The sequence below is a fragment of the Arvicanthis niloticus genome, chromosome 28, assembly GCF_011762505.2.
Source record: "Arvicanthis niloticus isolate mArvNil1 chromosome 28, mArvNil1.pat.X, whole genome shotgun sequence".
Lineage (NCBI taxonomy): Eukaryota > Metazoa > Chordata > Mammalia > Rodentia > Muridae > Arvicanthis > Arvicanthis niloticus.
In genome coordinates, this window is record NC_133436.1 from 10,984,143 (window position 1) to 11,007,076 (window position 22,934).

At 44.8% G+C, this 22,934-nt stretch overlaps 1 protein-coding gene across 6 annotated transcripts in view; it reads right to left on the bottom strand.

The window, feature by feature from the left end:
- The window catches only part of Arid1b (AT-rich interaction domain 1B), a 348,947-nt gene that overhangs the window by 291,132 nt on the left and 34,881 nt on the right, over window positions 1-22,934 (bottom strand). For all 6 annotated transcript variants that reach the window (XM_076926714.1, XM_076926712.1, XM_076926709.1 and 3 more), the window contains exon 2: window positions 13,752-13,946. In XM_076926714.1, coding sequence (XP_076782829.1) covers window positions 13,752-13,937 — 186 coding nt within the window. In that variant the 5' untranslated portion in view covers window positions 13,938-13,946. The remainder of the gene's footprint in view (window positions 1-13,751; window positions 13,947-22,934) is intronic.

Below are 22,934 nucleotides of genomic sequence, written 5' to 3' on the forward strand. Positions count from 1 at the left end.
CAGGCCTGAGAGACCTTGTTTACCACAAAAAGGTCAAGTGACAGGATCTAGGTGGAGTTACCCACCTTGGCTGCCCAGAACACAGAAGCAGAACTGCCCCTGGGCTTGCCTTGAGACATCTCTGGCGGTGACCTGGATTATGGATTATCCCACCCATCTGAAACCAGGAGGGGTTGTGGGTTGGGTCTTCCCCTTTAAATTGAGAGCTGAACATTAAAGCTGGGGGCCTTGATCAGAGAACTTTGTCTTGGCCTCATCTCTTCTCGCCCTCCTTCCCCCTTCAATTCCCAGCCCCCCTTTCAGGTGAACCCAGTTGACTTGTGGCCGCAGGCGGCTACAGATAGATAGATAGATAGATAGATAGATAGATAGATAGATAGATAGATAGATAGATAGATAGATAGATGGTGGATGGCAGAACAGTCATGCCAGCTAGAGCACATGAAGCAAGGTAAGCATGGCACAGGAGAGAGAAGAGCATTCCTACCTTAGGACCACCCACCGTAACAGTGAGGTTTCCACACCACTGCAAACAGCCTTCTCTAACACTGAGAAACTTTGGGCCTACAACCTTCAGGGCTATACTCTCTACAAGGGAAACACAAGTCTCCACTTTGTATTATGTAGAACTCTGGGGCAATCCTTCAATCTCAGAGACATAGGAAAAGGCTCAGCCAGGTGCCCTGACATTTATTACCCCAGGAAATAAAAAGGACAATGCTAAAGTCCCATTTCTGAAGTGGGAGAGAAGCCTCGGGAAAGCTTAGCAGGTACGCAAGGTTTAAAGGCAAATGACCACATCATCCAGCAACTGCACCCTCCAGTGTGAAGCCCAAAGAGCCAGAACTCAGACACTAACATATATGCTCGTCCACTACAAGGCTCACTGAAGTGAAGGGTGGGAAACGGCACAGTCAGTCCATACCATGGAGCACTGCTGGGCCAGAAAGTACACTGCAGCAGTGGGTCATATGCTACAGGATCCTCGAGAGACAAGGTGTGGTTAGCAGCTGCCAGGGGCTGGGGGAAAGCATGGCGCAGAGTGGCTGCTTAGCTGGCACTGGAGTCTCACCTCGGTGACAGAAGACAGCCAGCCACATAGCACTGTAAATGTCAGAATGCACACTCTTGAACATTTTATGTTACATGGATTTTATCTCAGAACATTGCTCCAAAGAGCACAACGAGTGGCCCTCAACTTCCTTTTCTCTCATAAAGAGTCCTTATTTTTAATTGCATGTGCATGTACACACCGGAGTGTGGGTACCTGCAGAGGCCAGGGGTGACTGATGTGGGTGCTGGGAACCACGCCGTCATCTACATGAGCAGTGTGACGGTGGCCACGGATCATCTCCAGACCCACAGCCAACCTTCTATGTGATAAACATCACAAAAGACTTTCCACAAAACTAACATTCAAAGTCAAAAGGAGCCTTCTTTGATTTTATCAGTCCCTTAAAAATTCAAGTGAACTCCCAGGGCTGAGTATCACTCTGTTCCTCAGACTCACAAATGTATGCTGGCAGAGGCTCAAAGATCAAGCATTGCTGGCCCAGCCCCTGCTCTACTGTGCAGCAAGGGTCTGAACTGGGGCAGCTGATGAGGCTTGCTCACTCAGTTTCCTCCCTGCAAGGTAAGGATGACATCAGCATTCTTCTCGGAAGGCCATGAGGACTAAATAGACTACCCCCAAGCCAGTGTTGATCCAGATAGATCACACACTTGATAACTATTAGCTACCATAACTATGCAAAAAAGAGAAGCAATACACAGAAGGGTTAAGGAAGAACAATGTAGAGGTACTTAGCAGGAGACCTGACACAGAGACTGTCACTCTGACACCTAGTGACAATTGTTCAGCTTACTTACACTAAAAGGAAAACACAACAATAAGGGCGGGAGGGCGCTATAAAGGGGACAATGACAAGAATGGACTAATCCTCTGAATTCCTGGAAGCCTTTCAAAGGCCATCCACTGGAACAAAAGCCACTTAATGTCTTCATCCTAGCATTCTGAAGGCAGAGGCAGTCAGCCTGGTCTACAGAGCTAGTTCCAGTACAGCCTGGGCTACACTGAGAAACCCTGTGTATGTGTGTGTGTATGGTGGTGGTGGTGGGGTGGGGGTGTGAGGTAGAAGAAAGGCAGGGAGAGAGGGAGGGAGGGACAGAGGGAGGGAGGGAGGGAGAGAGGGAAGAAGCAGCCTAAGCCACACACCTGAAGTAAGCATAAGGTCTACATTAGGAAACACGCAGGAACTATGGAAGGCCACAGTTCCCATTCCTAGTCTGCAAGGCACTCTTCCTGAGAGTTAAGTGCCACAGAGCTTCTTGGCCTGTAAAGCATGTGAATTAATGTCTGCCTAGAACAGTAAACTGTAAGCTGCAGACATGGGTGTGGACTGCTGAGCCCATCTCCCCGCCCTGGTCTACCACCCAATGCAGAACTCTTCTCCAGCATTAAGGGATGCTCTGCTAGAACAACAACCCTGGCAGCGGCAGGCCACCGTGTCCACTGTCGAAATGGCATCTAAACTATGCAAGAGTCCTCAATACACACAGCAAATGGCTACGATGAAAATGATGGCTTGTGGCCGGGTGGTGGTGGCGCACGCCTTTAATCCCAGCACTTGGGAGGCAGAGGCAGGCGGATTTCTGAGTTCGAGGCCAGCCTCATCTACATAGTGAGTTCCAGGACAGCCAGGGCTACACAGAGAAACCCTGTCTTGAAAAAACAAACAAACAAACAAACAAAAATGGCTTGAGTGTTCAGCCACTCTCCATTTTCCAGGTTCTCTAACCACCTGCCCCTACTCACATGCTACACCTGCTACCAGAGAGAATTCTAGAAACATGAGCTGCCATAAAGTACGGAAGCAATGTGTCTAGTCTCAATGCAGGACACTGATGCTCCACTAATGAGCAAGCCAGAGGCTGCTATATTTGTATATCAGGACTAAGACGTCCCTGAGACTCTCGGGATGATCTCCCAGAGCCAGGAACATTTAGCAGTCAGTGGGCTAGACAGAGTCCACCGAGCAGAACCTGCAATGCTGCAAGTATGCATGTCTTTGACAGTGTACTGAAGTGCCCTGTGAGGGCTCATCTACCAGACAGAATAGCTGAAATAACCATTCTGTGCCTGGGCAGCCGATGGACAAGGCTGTCACTGAGGTAGGATAAGCACAGGAGGTGACAACCAACGAGAAAGGTTCACACTAGAAACTTCTGCCAGGGTAGAGATGGACGGCCTGGTTATTAACAGTGAGTGCTGCTGCTCCAGAGGATGGCAGAGTTCAGTTCCCATCACCCATGGTGGGCAGCTCACCTCCCAGTCACCGGGCCTGTGACTCCAGCTCCAGGGTGTCCACCCCTCCTCTTCTGACCTCTATGCACACACTCAAGTGCACACACAGGAATAGAGTCCTTTGAAAGAAAGAAACTTTGGAATTGTTAAAAGCCATTCTGTGTTGTTACAAAGCCTCCAGTATAGAATCTCTTATAAGCATCACGTCAATAACAAAGCCGATGGCCAATGAACTGAGCCAGGAAATAGGAGGTGGGACACTGGGAGGAAGGAGAGGATTCTGGGAAAGAGAGAGTATAAAAAAGAGAGTCGAGAGAATGTGGAGATGAACAGAGGAAAAGAAAGTAAAGCAGCAAGTAAATGAATTCAGGGAGACTCGAGACAGAGACAGAGCCACGTGAAGAGAGCTGCAGAGAAACATCCTAAGCCAGCAAGGAGCGAAACTCAGGACACAGTAAGGGAGGAGACTCACAGAGACACTGAGGGAGACATGAAGGAAGAGGGCAGGACTGAGACGAGGGAACTAACCAAGTGGTTAGCACAGCACAGTTTGAATGGTTAAATAAGTTACAAGCTAGTCAGAGAACGAGCCAAAGTTTATGGTAGGCATGTAATAATAATTACTCTTGAGTCATCATTCCGGGAGCTGGGAAAGGAAAAAAAAAATTTTAAACACTCCAGAACCAAGAAAACTGCCTCCACAACCAGAACCAGCCCACCACCTGCCCTGAGGCCAGCAGACATGCCATGTCTTGATTCTGTCTCCCTCATTACAGGTTCTGATTCTAAAGTAACCACGTTGCAGCCTGCTGATTTTCAGCAGCGTGGGTGATGCCTTTCTCAGAGTGAAATCCTGAGGAAGGCCCTGCCTCTTCCCTTGCTCTGAGCTTCATTACTCTTCTATCTGCAGGTACACGGTAGCAGAACATCCCTTATGCCTTGGAACTACCGAAGTGTGCCATGATGCATCTGATGTCATGAAGTCTGAGAGCAATGACGTCACTGGGGTTATTGTCCCTACTCTTGGTTACTCAAGAAGGCAATATGGAAGAAGTCAGCAAGCCTCAGGGTGAAGGGCCAACTCTCCTCAGCAACCCAGCAGATTTTTACAAGGAAATTCTTCTCTTTCCTTTTCTCTCCCACTACTCAAAATGTGGCCGGTTACTTGGAAGACAGTCCCACCATCTGTCTCCCTGGCCTATGACAAATAGCACACTTAGGACGATAAGAAAATAAATCCTTTTGTCCCCATGAAGCCAGAACAGAGGGGCATGTGAGATGTGTAAGGTGACTACTGCAGTCAAAGAGTCAAACCCGGAATGACCAGGAGATCTGAATGCCAGAGGAAGACAGGGCCTCTCCTAGCTGCCCTTTTTAGATAAGTGCAGAGTTCACATGCCAACAATGGCTTACTCTTGACCCTCCTCCCCAGGTATTCCTAAAACCAACTACGATGAAACTCACAATCCTGGAATAGCAACCCTCACAAAGCCACTGGATAAAGGTCTGCTCTCTGTACACCTGTCTGTCCTTCCTGAGGTACATCTGGACAGGAGTACACCTTCCCAGCATATACTCCCAGACTTCTAGGAACTGGACATTGCAGCTGTCCAGGGGACAGTTATGCTATCACCACGAAGCAAGATGTAATTACCTCACCAAAGACAGATTTCTAATTTAATTCCACCATTTGCACATTCTGTTACTAATCTTTGTTCAGACTGTTTGCCATTTTATGAAAGCTGACCTAGATTATAGCCCTTGACGAACCTTAAGAGTTGATTCCGTGGGCTGGCACACTGACTGATGGCTAGTTGGTTGGTTGGTTGGTTGGCTGACTGACTGACTGGTTGGCTAGTTGGCTGGTTGACTGGCTAATTGGCTGATTGACTGGTTGGTTGGCTAGCAGACTGCTTAGATAGTCAGTTGGTAGGAAGGATGGCTGGCTGGCTGGCTGGCTGGCTGGCTGGCTGGCTGGCTGGCTGGCTGGCTGGCTGGCTGGATGGATGGATGGATGGATGGATGGCTGGATGGCTGGATGGATGGATGGCTGGCTGGATGGATGGATGGATGTAAAGAGAGATGGAGGGATGGTTAGATGGTTGGTTGGTTGGTTGGTTGGCTGGCTGGCTCATTAGTTTAGTAATTAATGTTCCCTCTCTGAGTCAATATCAATACAGAGAGATGGATTTGCCTAATTCTGTGAGATACAGTCTGTTTTCTATACATTTCTCTATAGAAACTGGGAAGCTAGATAGCTCCCACTTTCTTATATGTAATTATCTAGTAACCCAAATTTGGTGCAGAATTACTTTAAGTATGTAAAGGACGTCTGTGTTATATATTATATGCAATTCTCACATACAGATCTGAGCTCCAGAACTTCCAGAAATGTCTAATACCTCCACAGAGTTAGTTCCTTTCAAGACCCAAAAAAGCTTGGATTATACAAGACTCCTAACTATAGGGAGGTACCTCAATGATTTATCTCTTCCAGTCCCGCCTGACATCTATCAATCTCTGTCTCTTTCTTTCTCTGTCTGTTACATACATACACATAAAGGAAGGGACAGAGAAAGGGAGAGGAAGGAAGAAGAGAGAGAGAAAGGGAGAGAGAGAAGCACTTTCTTAATTTTACTCACAACCACAAAATTAACTTTTAAATTTATTTTTCGAGACTGTAAGAGCAAATATCTGTAACTTATTACACATAAAATAATCAAACTTCCATTAAAAATTTAACTGACTATAAAAAAGAAGTACTTTTAGATAAGACCCATCTTAAAATACAAAAATCACGCCATGGAGCTCTTGGGGGTTTAAAGAAGAACAGCAGTTTCAGCTCAGAATAACTATGCATCATTCAAACAATCTCCCTTGGTGTTTCACAGGATAGGCTTATTTTCTGAGTCACTGAGGAACCACGGGTCTCTCCTTGCTTCTTTTGCAGTTCTAAGTAAAGTGTGTTAGCCTGCTGGTTTTCCACACTATCGGAAAGACACTCTGCGTCCCTTCCATCTAACACACGACAGGTACTCAGAAAACAAGTTTCCCAAGAATATCTTCATAAGTAAAAAATGAAAAAGATCAGACTGCATTCATTCCAACAATCCACTACCACTCCTTTAGTTTTAGATAGAATTCTTGATACTGTTGAGTATAGTGGTTACATCAACAGAATTTGTCAAGCCATCAGCCCAAAGATATTTAAGACTATGAAATGAGCACACTAAAATCTCATAGACAATCAAAGGTCATCAGCTCACTGGTACTTCAAAGGCAAAAGCCACACCAGGAAATCTGGTAGCCAAATGCCCTTAATTATACACATAAACACAGTGGGGTCTAGAGGTGTCTATCATCACAAGCAGGTTAATTAATTGGCAAGGACTATGCTGTCCTCGCTATTGATTCTGAGCCAATTTCAGCCCTTTGGGGGGAGTGCCTGTCTGACTTAGTCTAGCAAACAAGCCTGGAAGTGCTTGAACTCTCACATTCAGTTATTTAAGAGCTTTACAGGAGGAGCTCTGAGAAGCACAGGGCTGGGCTGCTATGGCCATAAATAAGGTACCAACACAGGCATCCCTGGAGTCCTCAGGGCACCAAACTGGTTTCAGAGATGCCAACCTCAGCAAAGCAGGAGAGCCTAATGCCACACTTACTTTCTCTTTCAGTTAATCCTCTGAGGTTTTGGTTTTGATTTTTATTTGTTTTTGTTTCTGTTTTCAAGATACAATGGAAGAATGTGGTTGATTGATTTTACTGAGGTCAACTGTGGGTAAAAATTTTACATAAATATGTCATACTGGGTTTTTGGGTGACAGTAGGTAAGTGAAATTTATTAAAATATATTAAAGGGATTCTGGTGCTACCTGAAATAATCACTTATGTTTACATACACAGTAAATAAAACTATAGGGCTGGAGTTAAGAGCACCGAGTTCAATTCCCAGCAACCACATGGTGGCTCACAATCATCTGTAATGGGATCCAATGCTCTCCTCTGGTGTGTCTGAAGACAGTGACAGTGTACTCACATACATAAAATAAATAAATAATTCTTTAAAAAAAAAAAAGAAAAGAAAACATAGGTGATAAAAAGATGACTCCACAGATAAGAGCACCGATGCTCTTCCAGAGGACCCAGATTCAATCCCCAGAACCCACATGACAGTTCACAACTGCCTGTAACTCCTGTTGCAGGAGATATGATGCCCTCACAAAGACATGCATGCAGGCAAAACACTAATGTATATGAAATATGTATATAAAATAAAAATCAGTAAGTCTAAACCTGCCCATTTCAGCCTAAAGCACGATATGAAATAGAAGAGAAATTTTATGGTTGAAGTCCCTGCCCCTCAAAAAATAAAATAAAATATATGCAAATCAAAAAAATCAGTAAGTCATTTTTCAAAGCTTGTACTTTGCTCAGAAAAAATTTAAAAAATAAAACTCTAATAGGAAAATGTGCCAGGTATCTTGATTGGGAGTCTCCTTATATAAAATCCACAGCAGAAATCATACATGAATGAGATACATGAAGGAGATATAACCACAACAGAGAGAGGAGGGGGGCGCTGCGTCTGCAGCACGTCCACAACACTGCAAATGCCATCTGAAGAACAAGTGCCAAGCAGCTTCCAAACCAGGCAAAGAGGAGCATCTACCAGCTCTCATTAAAGCTCACAAATTCACAGTAGGCTCTGATTCAAGGTTAGTGACAACGTCACACTGATTCAAATGTGTCTCAACTTAACTACAACACAAGAAACAAGAGTTCCAGAAGTTTAAATTTTAAGTACATATGAATTACTCAATCTACAAATTCCTTCAGAAATATTTCCTTAGTAGGAAATTCCATCTACAGGACACTCTGGCATCTGTGCTGGTGGCATCTGCTATCTCTCCTCATGCAAGCAGATGTGTGATCTGTAAATGAGTTTTGTTGATAGACTTTAGATACCTGTGTGTTCACTCCATGAACAAAGGCAACCGAGAAAACGGAAGCCATTATTACCCAAGTGTCCAATGAGCAAGAAAAGTCCCCACATCTCAGCTGCAAAGCAAAGCTGCTTGGTTCCAGTCAATGGGCACACAGGACAATCACATGAAATGCCATAAACTGCATAGCCAATAAACCCTACAATGTTTCATAGCTGTAATGGGCAAAACACTTGCCTTCCTCTCCTCTAGTTGTGGGATTACATGTATGTATCTGTATGCACATAAAATTTGTTTAGCATACAGAACACATTATGAGAAAATGTCACACAAATGTTTTATAAGCCAGTGCATGAGCATGTGTACAGACACATGGAGATATTTGTAGGCAAATATGAAACTACCAAAACCTCTAAAGATTGTAAGTGCAAGACATACCAGGCACCGATTCCTTGCCATTGTTCCATGTCAAGTCTTCTCCTTCACTCAGTCCCACCATCAAAAATAGGCCAGCTGAGCATTATAGACACAACCAAAACCACAGGACCACGCCTTTTCAGACTCACAAGAACACATCGAGAAGCGCTGTTTGAACCAGTCATCTCTCCACGAAGCCTGCATTTCACAAGAGCTCTGCAAACTCACTAAATTATGACTTTTAAGTACACACAAAAGAATTTTTTTCTAGACTATACCTAAAATATAGCAACACAGGTACAGATTCTGGAAACCGATCAGTTGCCCTAATAACCACAAAGAAAAGGTTTCTTTTTGCCAAACAATTGTAAAGTTTGTTTCCTTTTTAGAAGTATCTACTGTCCACTTGAAGATGCATTTTGGCTGCAAAGATGGTACCAATGAAAATGCTTCTGCTCTGAAATAAACATGCAGTGAGGGAGATGTGGCCAAAAAGGAGGGATGGTGAACAAACACAGATGAGAGTGTCCACATCATTCTAAGTCATCTGCACAAGAATCCATTTTTAATTCAGTGTTTAATCTCCATTTAAATTGATATGCTTAGATAAAACACCTTAACAAAAGTTACTAACTTCTACTGAATTTGGCCACTTTCAGAACAATGATCCTATTCCATGCTTTTCTTGTAAAGATCTTCACAATGCAGATACTTCGTAAAAATTCAAGAAGTGAATTCTTCTCATAAAAATACCCACATGCCTAGTGCTGGGCAGCAGCCTTAAGTCACATCATGTGGGAGACAGGAAGAGATGATCTCTGGGTTCCAGGCTAGCCTGGCCCACCTGGCAAGACATAGTCTCAAAAGAAAAAAACAAAAACCACTAAAAACATTCAATCAAATTTCTAATTCTTTCCATTTTCCCAGCTGTATAATGACCAATATATGCAGCAATATATGGTCCCAAATATGCAGCATGTTAAGACAGCTGAGACATAAACCCCATGGATCCCAGATCTGGGAGGGGAGCCTCTGAAGGTGTCTGAAATCTACCTACACCAATAAAACTCAGCTTCCATGGTCATTATTCTTTATCACCATTATTTTATATTAAGATCTCTTAGAGTGAGCTGTCAACAGCCCATATACATTTATGACTATAAAATCTGCAAAAAATGAAACAGGGTCTTTGCTAATCCACATAGCTGATCCAGCAAAGAACACCCTAGTTTCTTTAAGTTAAAAACCAAAACCAAAATCTGAAAATATCAGTCACATGTGATGAGCTTAAAGCTGCACTTGTGTGTGACTCTCTCTGTACAGAATGAAATCAACCAGCGTGCTTCTGCTAGCCCTCCAGGTCTGTTCCAAAAGCCTGGAGGCAGAACATTCTCCATAGAAGCATCTCCATAGAAGCACAGAAAATTCATCCCCCCCCCCCCCAACTCAATAAAAAACCAAATAGACATGTTTTTAGGGGACTGTGCAAAGCTGATCTGTTTAGGATGTATCTGCCTGATGGTGTGGGAGAGAAGCAAGCCAGGGAAGACCAAAAATCTAGTTCCAGTCAGGAAAGACTAAAGCAGCACGCTACTGCCACGGTATGCTCCAAAAGTCAATCACAGGTACATTTCAAAACTAAGACGGCCACTACACAAAACAAGAACCATTGGGTTTAATACTAATGTCCAACAGTCAGTGGCCAGTTCCTCCTAACTGAGAGACAAAGGATAAGTGATGATCCTAACTGTGCGACGCTCCAGTCAAGCACTATAGTTCTAATGGAAGCCTCATTTAAAATTCTTATCACAGGAGCAGAGTGCCAGCCAGGAATCAAACTGTGACCTCTGAGCCAAAGACAACTTACCACTCAGCTGGTAAGTGGGCAACTCAGTTTACAAAGTTGGATTTCTGCATTTTAATCCTCTGCAGAAATATATGAGCAATGCTAAATGAACTGGACTCAGCTCATTAGAGGTTCACAAACCACACACCGGAAGCTCTGGAAGGCATCCAAAGCAAAGGATGCCTAAGTGGTGATGTCCACTCAATAAACACCCTATGTCATAATTACCGTCCAACTTTCTCTCTGAAGAACATTAGTTGCTGTACCTATGCTACTACCATGCTCAGCCAATTACATTAATCCTAGAAGAAGATGACAAGCTGAACAGCCAATCATAGTGTCTGTGCCTTGTTGTATACACATTTATCATTTCCAGAACTTGGAGGGGGGAAAAAACAGACCAAAAGCCCAGTGTGGTGACACATGCCTTTAATCCCAGCATTTAGAAGGTAGAGGCAGGAGGATGAGGCATTCAAGACTACTATTGACTACACTGTGAGGTTAAAGCCAGTTTAAAAAACCTTTCTTAAACAGGCACATGCAAGTAAGTACACATGTACATGCTGCCTAAAGTTATGCACATGTGCATGTGTGTAGTGTGTGTGCATGTGTATATATGTGCATGTGTGATCTAATAACTATTTCTCAAAACCTTTATACTAGTTACTGTGTTTTAAACACTGTGTGTACTGGGAGAGGCTGTGCCTCAGTGGTTGGATGCTTGCTACCATGTGCGAGGCTCTGAGTTCAACACACAGTACCAGAAGAGGAGGAGAAACATCAATACCTGAAGCTTTATCTCCTTTATAAGGTCAGCAAGTAATTCAACAAGTAATCTATTTCAAACTATTTTTAGTCTTTGAAATTTCAAAATGAGACAAGGCCATCTTGCAGTGAACGAAAAGGTGATAGCCTTTTCGGTGAATAGCCGATTACAAGCCTGACTCTGACTAAGTTGGCATGAAAACTTGAGATTTCTACAGCCAGAACATTCACCATTTTCTTTTCATCGTCAGAAATATTTATGCACCTGAACTGGATAGTTCTTTTTAGTTAGCAGTTAATACCTGAGCTGAAATCTTAATTTAAAATACACTGAGGGCAGAAGAGATGGTTCAGTGGGCCAGAAGGCTTGCCAACAAGCCTGACAAGTGAGTTCAATCCTGGGACCCACATGCCAGAAGGACAGAAACAGTTCCCACTGCTGTCCTTTGACATCCACACATGCTGTGACACATGCATATGTATACATATACACACTCACAATTGTTGCTTTTAAAAATCACCCAGAAGCCATCTGCTGCAATGCTTGATGGGTAATCAGCAACTTGTCCTTTCAAATAAGTGTGTAAGGATCATGGGGCTACATAAAACCAAGAAGCTAAGAAAACTAAGACTATATTTTACTGCAGACCTATTTTTTGCCCTACACATTTGAGGAGGAAAATAAAGAAATTTCCCTGCTAGCCATTCTTCACAAACTTCCTATATTTGGCTCTCACTCTAGTTTGGCAAACTAGGCCACAATCTAAAACTAACAAGCCCTGAACTTCCTTAAGGAAGAGAGAGAAAGGACTCTCTATTTTCACTAGGAATGACTTCACAACCTCACATCAAGGAATCATGGGAAAAGCAGGCTGAAAGCCAAGGGCACAAGAATCACAGTGCCCTGCCCACTGCTCTCATCTCTGGCTCCTTCCTTCTGTAGCAGACAGAGCTTTTCACCCCATCTTATGGATACAAGTACAGAGAGGACTTCAGCTGCCTGCTGCTTGGGGCTTCTCCTCTCAACAGAGAGAGAGGTGGCTCTAACAATACAAGGTTCCAGTAGGGGAAACAGCTGAGAGATGCCAGGTGTGGGAACAGCAAGAGCTGTTGCCTCCTTACTCATTAATAATCACACACACAATCAGCTGCTCCAATTCTGAAGAAAGTAAAGCCTGGCAGAAGAAGGGGTAACCTGGGGTAACAGGAAGCAGGATGATCCTGCAGTCAGAGCTGTCTTTTGACACTGTGGAGGAAGGTTGCCAATGATGTACTAAGAGCAGTCTGAAGAACCATGCTAGGGCTGAAGGGCTGACCTAATGACCTAATTCCATCCTTCCCTGTAACTGCAAGATAAGGACAGACAATACTCAACTACAGCAGACAGCTCAGACTACTAAACAGACTTTCAAGAGGACAAGTGATCTGTCAGACTTGTTTCCTCAAGGAAGAGTTTCTGTAAAATCCAGAGAAGAGTTTCCTGTGAGGATGGGCTGCTAATGACTGCCACAGCTTTAGGACCTGCATTACAGGACCACCCCAGCCTGGAGGCAGTAAAATGCTTCCCCTACCCAGCCTCACACTCCTTGGGGATGCCAGGTATGCTGTGGCAGGGTATAAATAGCCTTTCTGGTGTTCCTAGTCACTAAATACCTTGACAAGTCTGGATCTAACTGTGTCCTTTCCAGGGCCAATGCCTCCTCTGGCCAATCTAACAAGGAAACTTTGAGAACCAGGAAGCCCATGAGCTGTGCTTCTGCAAACAGGTGTCATGTGTGGTTAAAACCAGTTGATTCTGTAGGAGAGAAAGAGATGGGGCCTTCTGTTTAAGACCAGTAAAGGCCTCTCTTATCCAAGACAACTAACCAAATTCACAAATGAAATACTGACACCTTTTCTAGAACATGCCACACACAATGAATGCAAAGTAAACTCCTGGGAACCTTCTACTCCAGACTGGAGGCACACACCTGTAATCCCCACACTGAGAGACTAAGTTTGAGGGCAGCCTGGGCTAACACAACTAGATTAACTCAAACAACAACAAAACTTTGAATGACTGGAAAATTCACCTTAAGAAGTCTTCTCACGGGTCAGCGCCTGAGGGGCCTACCCTCAGAAATGAAAGCCAAGGTCCCTGGGAGGAGCAACACTGCCTTCTCCCAAGCAGGAGCTTTTTGTCTACTTTGTTGCTAGTACAATTTCCATTTAGGAAGGAAGGGAGGGAGGGAGGATGGGAGGGAGGGAGGGAGGGAGGGAGGGAGGGAGGGGAGGGGAGGGGAGGGGAGGGGAGGAGAGGGGAGGGAAATGGTCTATTTTATTGCAAGCTCAATTTTCCATATGTAATAAAAAAGGGGGGATATCACAGAAACACTCCCAAATTCTCTTACTGCCAAAAATAAGTAGAAATCAAGAGCGGGAAAACCCAAAGCTGTCAACAAAGCACTGGAAGGCAGAGAGAAAAGCCAACACTGACCTGCTGCTGTGGGTACTGCAAGCCTCCCAGGGCCCCTGGAGCCCGACTCTGCATGCCAAGGGGATACCGCTGTGCTCCTGGGGGACCATAGGAGCCTCCTGGGTATGGGCTGCTCTGCTGCGGCTGGGAATGGGGGTGAGTACCCATCCCATACAACTGAGGTCTCTTCATCACCATTGGGTCCATTGGACTGCCCTGTGAAGAAACAAACGAGGAAGCGAGTTTATTAGCTATACTTACCACAAGTGCAACCTTTGTGTTTTACTACATGCATGTAACACATCTATCTAAATTTTGAGATTAAAGACCTAATTCCAAAAATTTAAAACCCAGAACATTAAAGGAAAAGGACATATGCTTAAAACTAACTTTCAGATAGGATTTTAAAATTAAGAAGATCTGGAATAAACACTATGAGGAAAAATTTTATACCCTAAGTATCTTAAATCCTAAAAAAAAATAGAGAACAACATGATTTTGATTCAAAGTGTCCTAGAACTTTGTCATTTAAAAACAACTTTTTAGACATGAGCCTACAAGTCTTAATGAAGCCCTCGTGCCCCTGGATATTCACTGAAGTACAAAGAAGAATGTTATTAGACAATGTAAAATGTTTTTAGATAAGAATTTCCAAAACGAATGAGTGTACAGCAATAAGCCCTAGATTATGAGTCACAAGCCAGTAAACATCATACCAAATACATCAGTTCAAAGCTAGACTTGGAATTTTATTTTTGGTCTGGTGAGTCAGCCCTTGAGCCTCAGGGCCGAGGCCGTGAGACCGCTAGATCAGGGGTAGGGGCAAAACTTCAAGCAGGGCCTACACAGCCTGGGCTCATCGAAGTAGCAGAGCTGGGAAGGAAAGCGCCTCACCAAAGGCAGCACATCCACAGCATTCACAGACACTTCCTCCCGAAAGCAAGTGTGGAGACCTACTGTGTGCCTGGCTCCCAAAGTACAGTGTGTACGTACGTGGAGACCCTCGGAAGACGTACAGACTAAGTGGAAATGTGGACTCAGGGAGAGGGGGATGACACAGAGCTCCAACCTCAGAGGCTAAACTGCCTGGTGTGCCTAAAGACCTGGAGGTTCCTGGGGTTTGCTGAAAAGCCTAAGACCAGAGCCTGCCCAAGCCTGACAGCTCATGTCAGGCTGCCTCTTCTGATGAACCCCTGGGTGCCCTTATAGAAGGCTGTCATCACAACCACCTGTCAGGACTGCTCTCTCGGGAAGTGGCTAAAAGCAGGGCCAGCTGCCACACTGAGCAGGTGAGACAGAGTGTCCTGAATGGGCAGCAATGATGAGAGGCCACAAGGCCGGACTCCAAGCGCATACACAAGGGCTTGGAGTCTGCAATGTGACGAATGACAGGTGGTAAGACACAAGTTAAGGAAAATGCAGTGGAGGCGAAACTGGGAACCAATAGTGACATGACATGAAAGGTAAGGTTACTCTTGCAAAGTGGCACCATGTAAATGCTCAACAAACACAGGATGGGTTGGCAAGTCAAGCCCAGTAACTTTATCCAGGTAGAAGGCGCATGGCAGCTATCCCAGCCCCTAGGAGACTGAGGCAGAGGATCAAGAATGTAAGGAAGTGTGAATATAGCTTGAAAGGCGAGGGGGGAGGGGAAGGAGGAACAGAGAGTATGATGGGTGAAAGGATGAGAGAGCAACACCATTTCAGCAGAGGGGAAAACATGAACCACAAAGAAACCAGAGCATCTGAAACTGCAGTCAGAATTCCAGGGAGCATACTGTCATGGAAAAGGAGACCTCATGGAGCAACAAAGCAGCCAACAGAGCCCAGCAGGCCACATGGGAAGGTGGGAAGCCTGGACCAACATCTGGCTAAGACAGGTATCTGCTGAGCTCTGCAAAAAAGAGTCACACTGCCAGCAGTGAGGCATAACTGTGGGGGCTGAGCGGGGAGCAGAGGTAAGCCCTGCAAGCGGCAGCTGAGGGAGGTGTGAGGACTGCCAGTTTCTCCTCCTTCCACCTCCCTCCACCTCCAGCACAGGACTGCAGGTGGTCATTTCTCCTTCTGGGTCACCTGGTGTTCATTTTAGTGAGCTGATGGCAGCCATGTGCCTGCCTGGGATGATCTTAGCAGCAAGGGTGTGCACTGGAAGCACAGGGATGCACAGCCACGATGACTTCGAGGAGAAAGACATCATATCCCAGTGCCAGGATGCAGGGATGCAGGCAGCTGACACTGCCTTAGTGGCAGGCCAGTAGAAAGGAGCAGCTCTGGGTAGGAACACACCTGGCCTCAGCCAGAGACACCCAACTGTGGAACACAGAGGAGACTGGTGTATCCCTGCATGTTCACAGACTGAGGATGTAAACTATTACTTTCATTTCCCAAGAACTCTGGACCTAAAATAACTGGAGATGAGCAACAGCATATGGTTCTCCTCAATCAGCACATGGCTCTTCCTAACCTCGGCCATCCTCACAGACACAGACACATGTCTGTGGCAACACCAACAAGGAGAACTAAGCATTTCCTCAGAGTATTTACATTACAATGTACGCTTGTGAAAGCAGGGTTCTTCTCCAGATTTTCTTTCCAAGATTAAAACATGACTTTCTTTGACAGCTGAGCTGGTGATTTCAAAATCAGGCAAAGGAATGGTGGCCCACAGAGAAGCTGATGTTGGCAATCAGGTCGGAAGCCCATCAGCAGGGCTCTGCAGCAGCTGTGTCCACAGTCAGACGGTGTTACCACAGGAGGAGTCCCTCACCTCACTCTACGTAATGCCAAACTGCTATGATGAAATCGAAAGGTTCAAACTGGTGAAACGTGCAGAATGCAGAACGCTGGCCCTGCATTGGGATGCAAGCGCAGTGCAGTGCTTGCCCAGCAGTGGACCAAACTGTTTTGTGGTGTCCGTCTCAGAAACTTGGTTCAATTTAAAATGCAGTTAATTTGCACTCAAGTCAAAACTGTTAGCTTAACCCGAGACTCACAAAAATCAAGAATGTGAGATGCAGATTATCTCCACCTCAAAGGCATCGCATCGCTAGGGAGACTTCATGTCTGAAAGCTCAGGCCTGCTCATGTAAGGCATATCATTTAATTCTACCTTTCTCTCCTTATATCTTATTACCAGATACTCATCCACAATCCAAATTCATCCCTCTGAGCACTTGCTGATCTGAACATTAAACAAGTAATGAAGTATCCCAGCCTCTCGCCAGTCCTTCACTGCCAGCTCTGTAAAGCAACCACAACGTCAATCAAAGCAAGACTTTTCTAGGAAAGATAAAGGCCACGTTAGTCCTCGTGCACGTGCAGCCTTGAATACTGTTGTTTGTTTGCATCTGTCCTCTGGTGGGATACTTCTAGAATATCACTATTTTCATTTCTCACATAAATGTCTGCTGTACCAAGCACCATCAGGTCAAAGGTCGTCAAGCACCTCACTGAGTGGCTTGTTCTGGTGGTGTTTTTCTCTCCGAGCACATTCCACAAAGCCACACGTGAGTTTTGATTCCATAAGACACATGCTCAGAAGGCCACAAGGCCACTAGTCCACGACCAGACTGGGTTTTATTATAAGACTTTCAAATCCCTCTGTATCCAAATAACCCTCCTTGTTTCCCTTTCTCCTCCTCTCTCTCCAAGACACACACATGCACATACACACACCATGCATAACACATACACACACACAGAGAGAGAGAGAGAGAACACACCACCTGAAACCCTGTGACCTGAAGAAAAACCAGACCAAACCCACCTACCCCACAGTCACAAAAGCTATACAGAGCCATACTATAGCAAGAGGTGGGGTGTGGGGATATAGGGAAGGTATGTACAAACTACAGCCCAGGTTTCAACTGTGAGAAGGGCATTCAAGTGAAAGAAGGGCGGCCACTGGGACCAGTGCATAGCCTTCATACCTAAAGCAATTTCCTCTCTACAGCTCTGTCAGCCCAGTGCTTCCAATGCCGAGTTTCTGCAGCAGTGAGGGAGGCTGAGACCTGCAGTCCAGCACTGGGCTCTCTCCCTGGCTCAGGGCAGAAGCCAGTGGAATGGCTGGGGCTCACTCTTGCCCCAACAGACATCTGTGCCCCTTGCTGCACATCAATCATCAGCCCCTGCTACCACGCCACAGTGAAACGTGGTTTCCTGACCTCCCCAGCACACCCTTGACCATGCCCAAGCTTGGGGCTCTTTCTCATCTTATACACAGATGATCTGGATAGCCGTGGTAGTCGTTTGGTAACTTGCTTAGGAGCTCTAACTGATCACAGAAAGGAAAGCATTTCAGAACAAAAAGTCAGCACTGGTACTCAACTTGACAATCCATACATGTAAGAGAGCAGACACATGTGATGTCAGCAGTAACTTATAAGTGACTTCCTTGGTAACATTCTAAAGGCCTTAACATTGGCTTCCCCACAAGAGCAGGGCTCCAAAGACGCATTCCCTCCTTTCATAAGAGCACCTAGTCAAGCACTAAAGTACCACGGGTCTCAGTTACCACAGAACCGAAGGCCAATGTGACTCCCATCCAGATGATACTGGAAGGCTCCGAGGGGCAGAACATTATGAGTTCAGGTCTGATTCTCAGACAGGAAGTTGGAAACCATGCCCCTTGCCCCCTCTGTGTGCCTTCACTTGCACAGGGACAAAATTGTCCCTTTAAGATGGACCTAAACCACTGGAACTTAAAATCCAGAATCAACATCCTCTGAGACATTCTTCTATCAATACAAAAATGTCTGCAAAGTTTGCTAATGATACAGGTGTGAAATAGATCTCCCAGACATTAGACAAAACCGAAGCTGTCTCGCTGCTGGCTATTCCAAGACAGCAAACTCTTGATGCAGGCTCTGACTAGGCTGCATTAGCAATGTGAGAGGAAGGTGGTGGAGATGCGACATACCACACTCTCTGCTCTGGAGAACATCCACTGTCAGCAGCCTTGGGGCTCCAGTCTGGACTTCCTAGTGCATTTGTGGAACTGTGCAATGACTTGATGATGAAGAGCACGAGAAGAGAACTTTTTTTGTTCTTAAAATAAAATAATTGTATGGCAATTTTATTTACGCCACTTTGATCTGAAATAAAAGTGCCTTGATTCATAAGTTTAGATAAAGAAGTCTAAGTTTTCACACACAGGTTATCACTGAACAAGAACAAGCTAGACATGGACACCACACACGTGGACGGCTGAGGCAGGGGGATCTCCAGTTTCTGATCAGCCTGAGCTACATAGCAGGACACTGGGAGTTTTGCTGTGTTTTGTTTTTTGAGGTTTTGTTTGTTTGTTTTTTTATTTTATTTTGTTTTGTTTTGTTTTTTATTTTATTTTGTTTAATAAAAAATAGAAATACACAGCATCTTTTCCCAATTACATTTTAAGTTTTATCCTGAGTTCAAAATACCACTATTACTATTAGAATTATTGATGTCCACAGACTATTATAACCTATATATAAAATAAATCCCATAAATTACCAATGAAAAGCAACAGCATGAGACACTGAGAGCTGTGATTCTTAACTCTTGGAATGCTGGGGAAATTAGCTTCTGAGCTGGGGGTGGTAGCACACACATTTTTAAATACCTAGGAAGCAGAAGCAGGCAGATCTCTCTTTCTGTGTGAGTTCAAGGCCAACCTAGGCTACATACCAAGTTCCAGGCTAACCATTCAGGGCTACACAGTAAGACTTTGTCCCAAAACTTGAAAAGTAAATAAAAAAATTATCTATTATGTGCTGAGGTCCCAAATTTAACTCAGATTCAGAGGTTCATAGACCCCACCCATTTGAAAGCTCATTCAAAGGCTTTGCCAACACAATGTCAAATGATAGCAAATGCCGGATTCTCCCATGACCACAAGTCACTCTGGTTAAGGAGTCAGCAATGAGACTCAGAGCCTTGGAAGTGAAAAGATCCACACTGGTGTTACATAAGAGCCCCTCGGCTGCTTCCAGTGTCCACCACCAGGAACACGTGCTTCTTCCTTTCTAGGTGACATTCCTTGTCATTTACACCCACAGGAGTTTGACTTCATGCCTCTGGTGGATCCTGGGAGACAGCTACAGCTACTGCCCTTCTTGAAGTAAGAAATACCCATTCTTGCCCCCTTGACACAAAAGTTATCATGGAAAGTCCTTGTTTGCTCTCTTCCAGAACCTACCTGGGCTCTGGATATTAATAATGTAGCCTAAGTCTCTGCTTTCTCTACAGCCAACCCTCATCTGTGATCAAACCCACTTGCCCATCTCATATTGGACATCTGAAATATATAGGATAGTTGAGCTGTGTGGCAGAAGTCTGTGTATCTCTGCTTATTTCTAATTATTTATTTCTGGCCGCTGTTCCTAACCTGATGAAATGCTTATTTAGATCCTTAAGGACCTCTAACATTTCTTGGCTGACACCATCCATCAGTTTGATCAACGTGCCATTATGTCTCCAGCCACATCATTAATATTCAAGAAAAGTCTGGAAGAGCATGGAGAAGAACTCCACAGCATTTCATAAAGACTCAAGAACCCCTGAGCTGGACCTGGGCCCACATCCCTCCTTCCTTCACTATTCCTGGAAGCAAGCACAAGGCCACCACACCTAACAATCACCTCCATCTTCCAAATGCAAAATAGTCCAGGGTTCAACAGAATCAGAGGTCAGGGGTATACAGGAAATGACCTAGGACCTAGATCCAGACACATGGGGATGAACCCGTCAGTGTTACTTGTAAGTCACACTGATTTAGGTGCTGTCATTAAAAGTACAGTCACACACCCTCTCAGCATTGCTGGGGAACTTCCTAAATCTCTTTTCTTCTTAGGAACTCGGTGAAGTGAGGGCAGAGTCAGTCCATAATTTACTTATTTCCTTGTCTTCCTGGTATACTGATTGAGGGTGAAAGGTGGTTTTTTGGGTATTTTTGTTAAGATTAATGTATTTATTTTATATATGTGAGTACACTGTTGCTCTCTTCAGATCCCATCACAGATGGTTGCTGGGAATTGAACTCAGGACCTCTGGAAGAGCAGCCCAAGGGTCAAAGTTTTTTCTGGTTTGTCTGTGTGCCCGGCCTGCAGCACAATGCCTGATGGGATGAACTGTATGGACCAGGAAAGCAAAGGCTTATCAATGTGACAGGGCACGTTAATGATGGAACTCCGACCCCAATGCAGGCATTTTGATGAGAATGCCAGAAGCAAAGACGTGAGCACCACTTCAGACAAGCCCTCACTCCCCTGGATCTCTACAGGGCCCTCCACCTGTCTCTGACTACAGAGACACACACCCCATACACTCTTGACTCCTTTTGCCCCCTTTCCACCATGTGGAGCCCTCAGGGTACTCTCCTAAGCCCCTGTAACTCCTATGTGACTTGATCTCCTGCCTGGTTTGTCCCAAAGAGAACAGAGGCTGAGGTTGAAAAATCCCAACATCAAGTCAGTGTAGGGGACACGTCACAAGTTCAGGAAGGAGGAGCTTTGCTTCTCCAGGTCTTGTCTGACTTTTATTACTTGGTAAAAACTGTATGAGTTGATTCTCCCAAAGTTCAGGAGCTTATAAATCAATTCAATGAGTAAATTACTGACTAAGCCACACTTTAAATTTAACAAATGTAGTAATCTTGTGAACAATTAAAGTATATGTGTATATACCCTTAATAAACTACATGTATATATGCATACATAGAGAGCATTTATTTAAGGATAAATTGGGTCTAAATAGAATAACAAAGTAATAAGGAAACTTATTTCCATTTTCCCTCAGCCTTGTTCCTGACACCCCAGAAACCTGTGAAGCTTCTAAAGCAGCAGCACCTCACTCTGCCATTTACAACCCTAGGCGTGAGCTACTGTTCTACCTTGCAGATACTGTCTCTGCAGAGAGCCAGTAGCAGGCTCCTATTTAAAGAAAACAGTAATATGGTGGCTTACCATATAAACACAGAGTGAGGTCAGGAAAGGAGAGTGTGTGTGAATGTATCAAGTCTCAGATCCTCTGCATAGCTGAAGCCATCAGACCTCCTCACACTGTGCAGTAAATTCTCTCACACACACACACCCAACACCTCCATTCTTGGTGTAAAATTCATACAGAACACAAGACAATGTATTTCAAGTGTTTGCACATAGCAGGCTTCTAATGGGGGAGTCAGATCTCAGTCTCCACATCGTTAGAGAACCCTATAACTCTGAATATGATTAGTTCAGTGATGCATAAGGCATACAATACAAACCCTTTACTCCACCACCATGCAGAAGTCAACCCTGACAGGAGTCTCTGAGTCCCCACTCAGCTGGAGGCTCTCAACCACCACTTTGCAGGCACATCACCAACTTGATATCCCTAGAGCAAGAAGAGTTTGTCATCAGGTAGGCCTGGGTCCATCACTCCTGGCTGCTCCTGGCTAGCTACAAAATGAGGGATAAGTTATTCAAGAGCCCTGAGCCATGATTACCCCATTTTTTTAAAGGGAACTAATATCTCCCTCTGAGACTGTCACTGGAAAGACAGGGTCATTTGGCGGGAGAGACCCACACCCAGCACACCAGAGGACAGGAGCTAGATCCCTTGTGGTCTCAGGGCTGCCTCAGAGCTCCATGGAGCTATTTAACTGGAAGTGGGTAAGTTAACTGCGTCTTGTTTGTGGAGGCAAGCGCTCTTCCAATGAGCTATGCACCTAGCCCTACTTTCTTAGTTTTTAAAATTAGCAACTTTAAAGCTGCAGTATAAAAATGTTAATGAATGAAAATTGTCAACTGACACCTGCTTTGGGACAAAGATCACTGTCCACCGTGACATGTAAAATGCTTTCAGAGACATGCCCCATTAAGTACATTCTTTAGCAGAGCCATAGCTGAGTATGGCCTCACATTGACTCCTATTGTAACATGGATGCTCAAGGGAAAAAAGTCAACCTTTACCAACAGAAACTCAAAGTTTATATTTTAAAAAGGGAGAACAGTGGAGCTGCAGAGATGGGTCAGTGTCCCCATCATGCCAGGCTTGGCATTCTTTTCTAAGGTGTTACTCTCTTTACATTTTTATTTCATGTATGTTGTAAAGGTAAATGCACTGGCCATGGGGCAATGGTATGAGAGTTTTAAAACTCAGTGCACATTCAAAACCCAACTATTCCAAAGTTGTAGGTAGAGACAGAGGAAGAAAAGGGTTCTAGGACTGCCCCAGAGATGA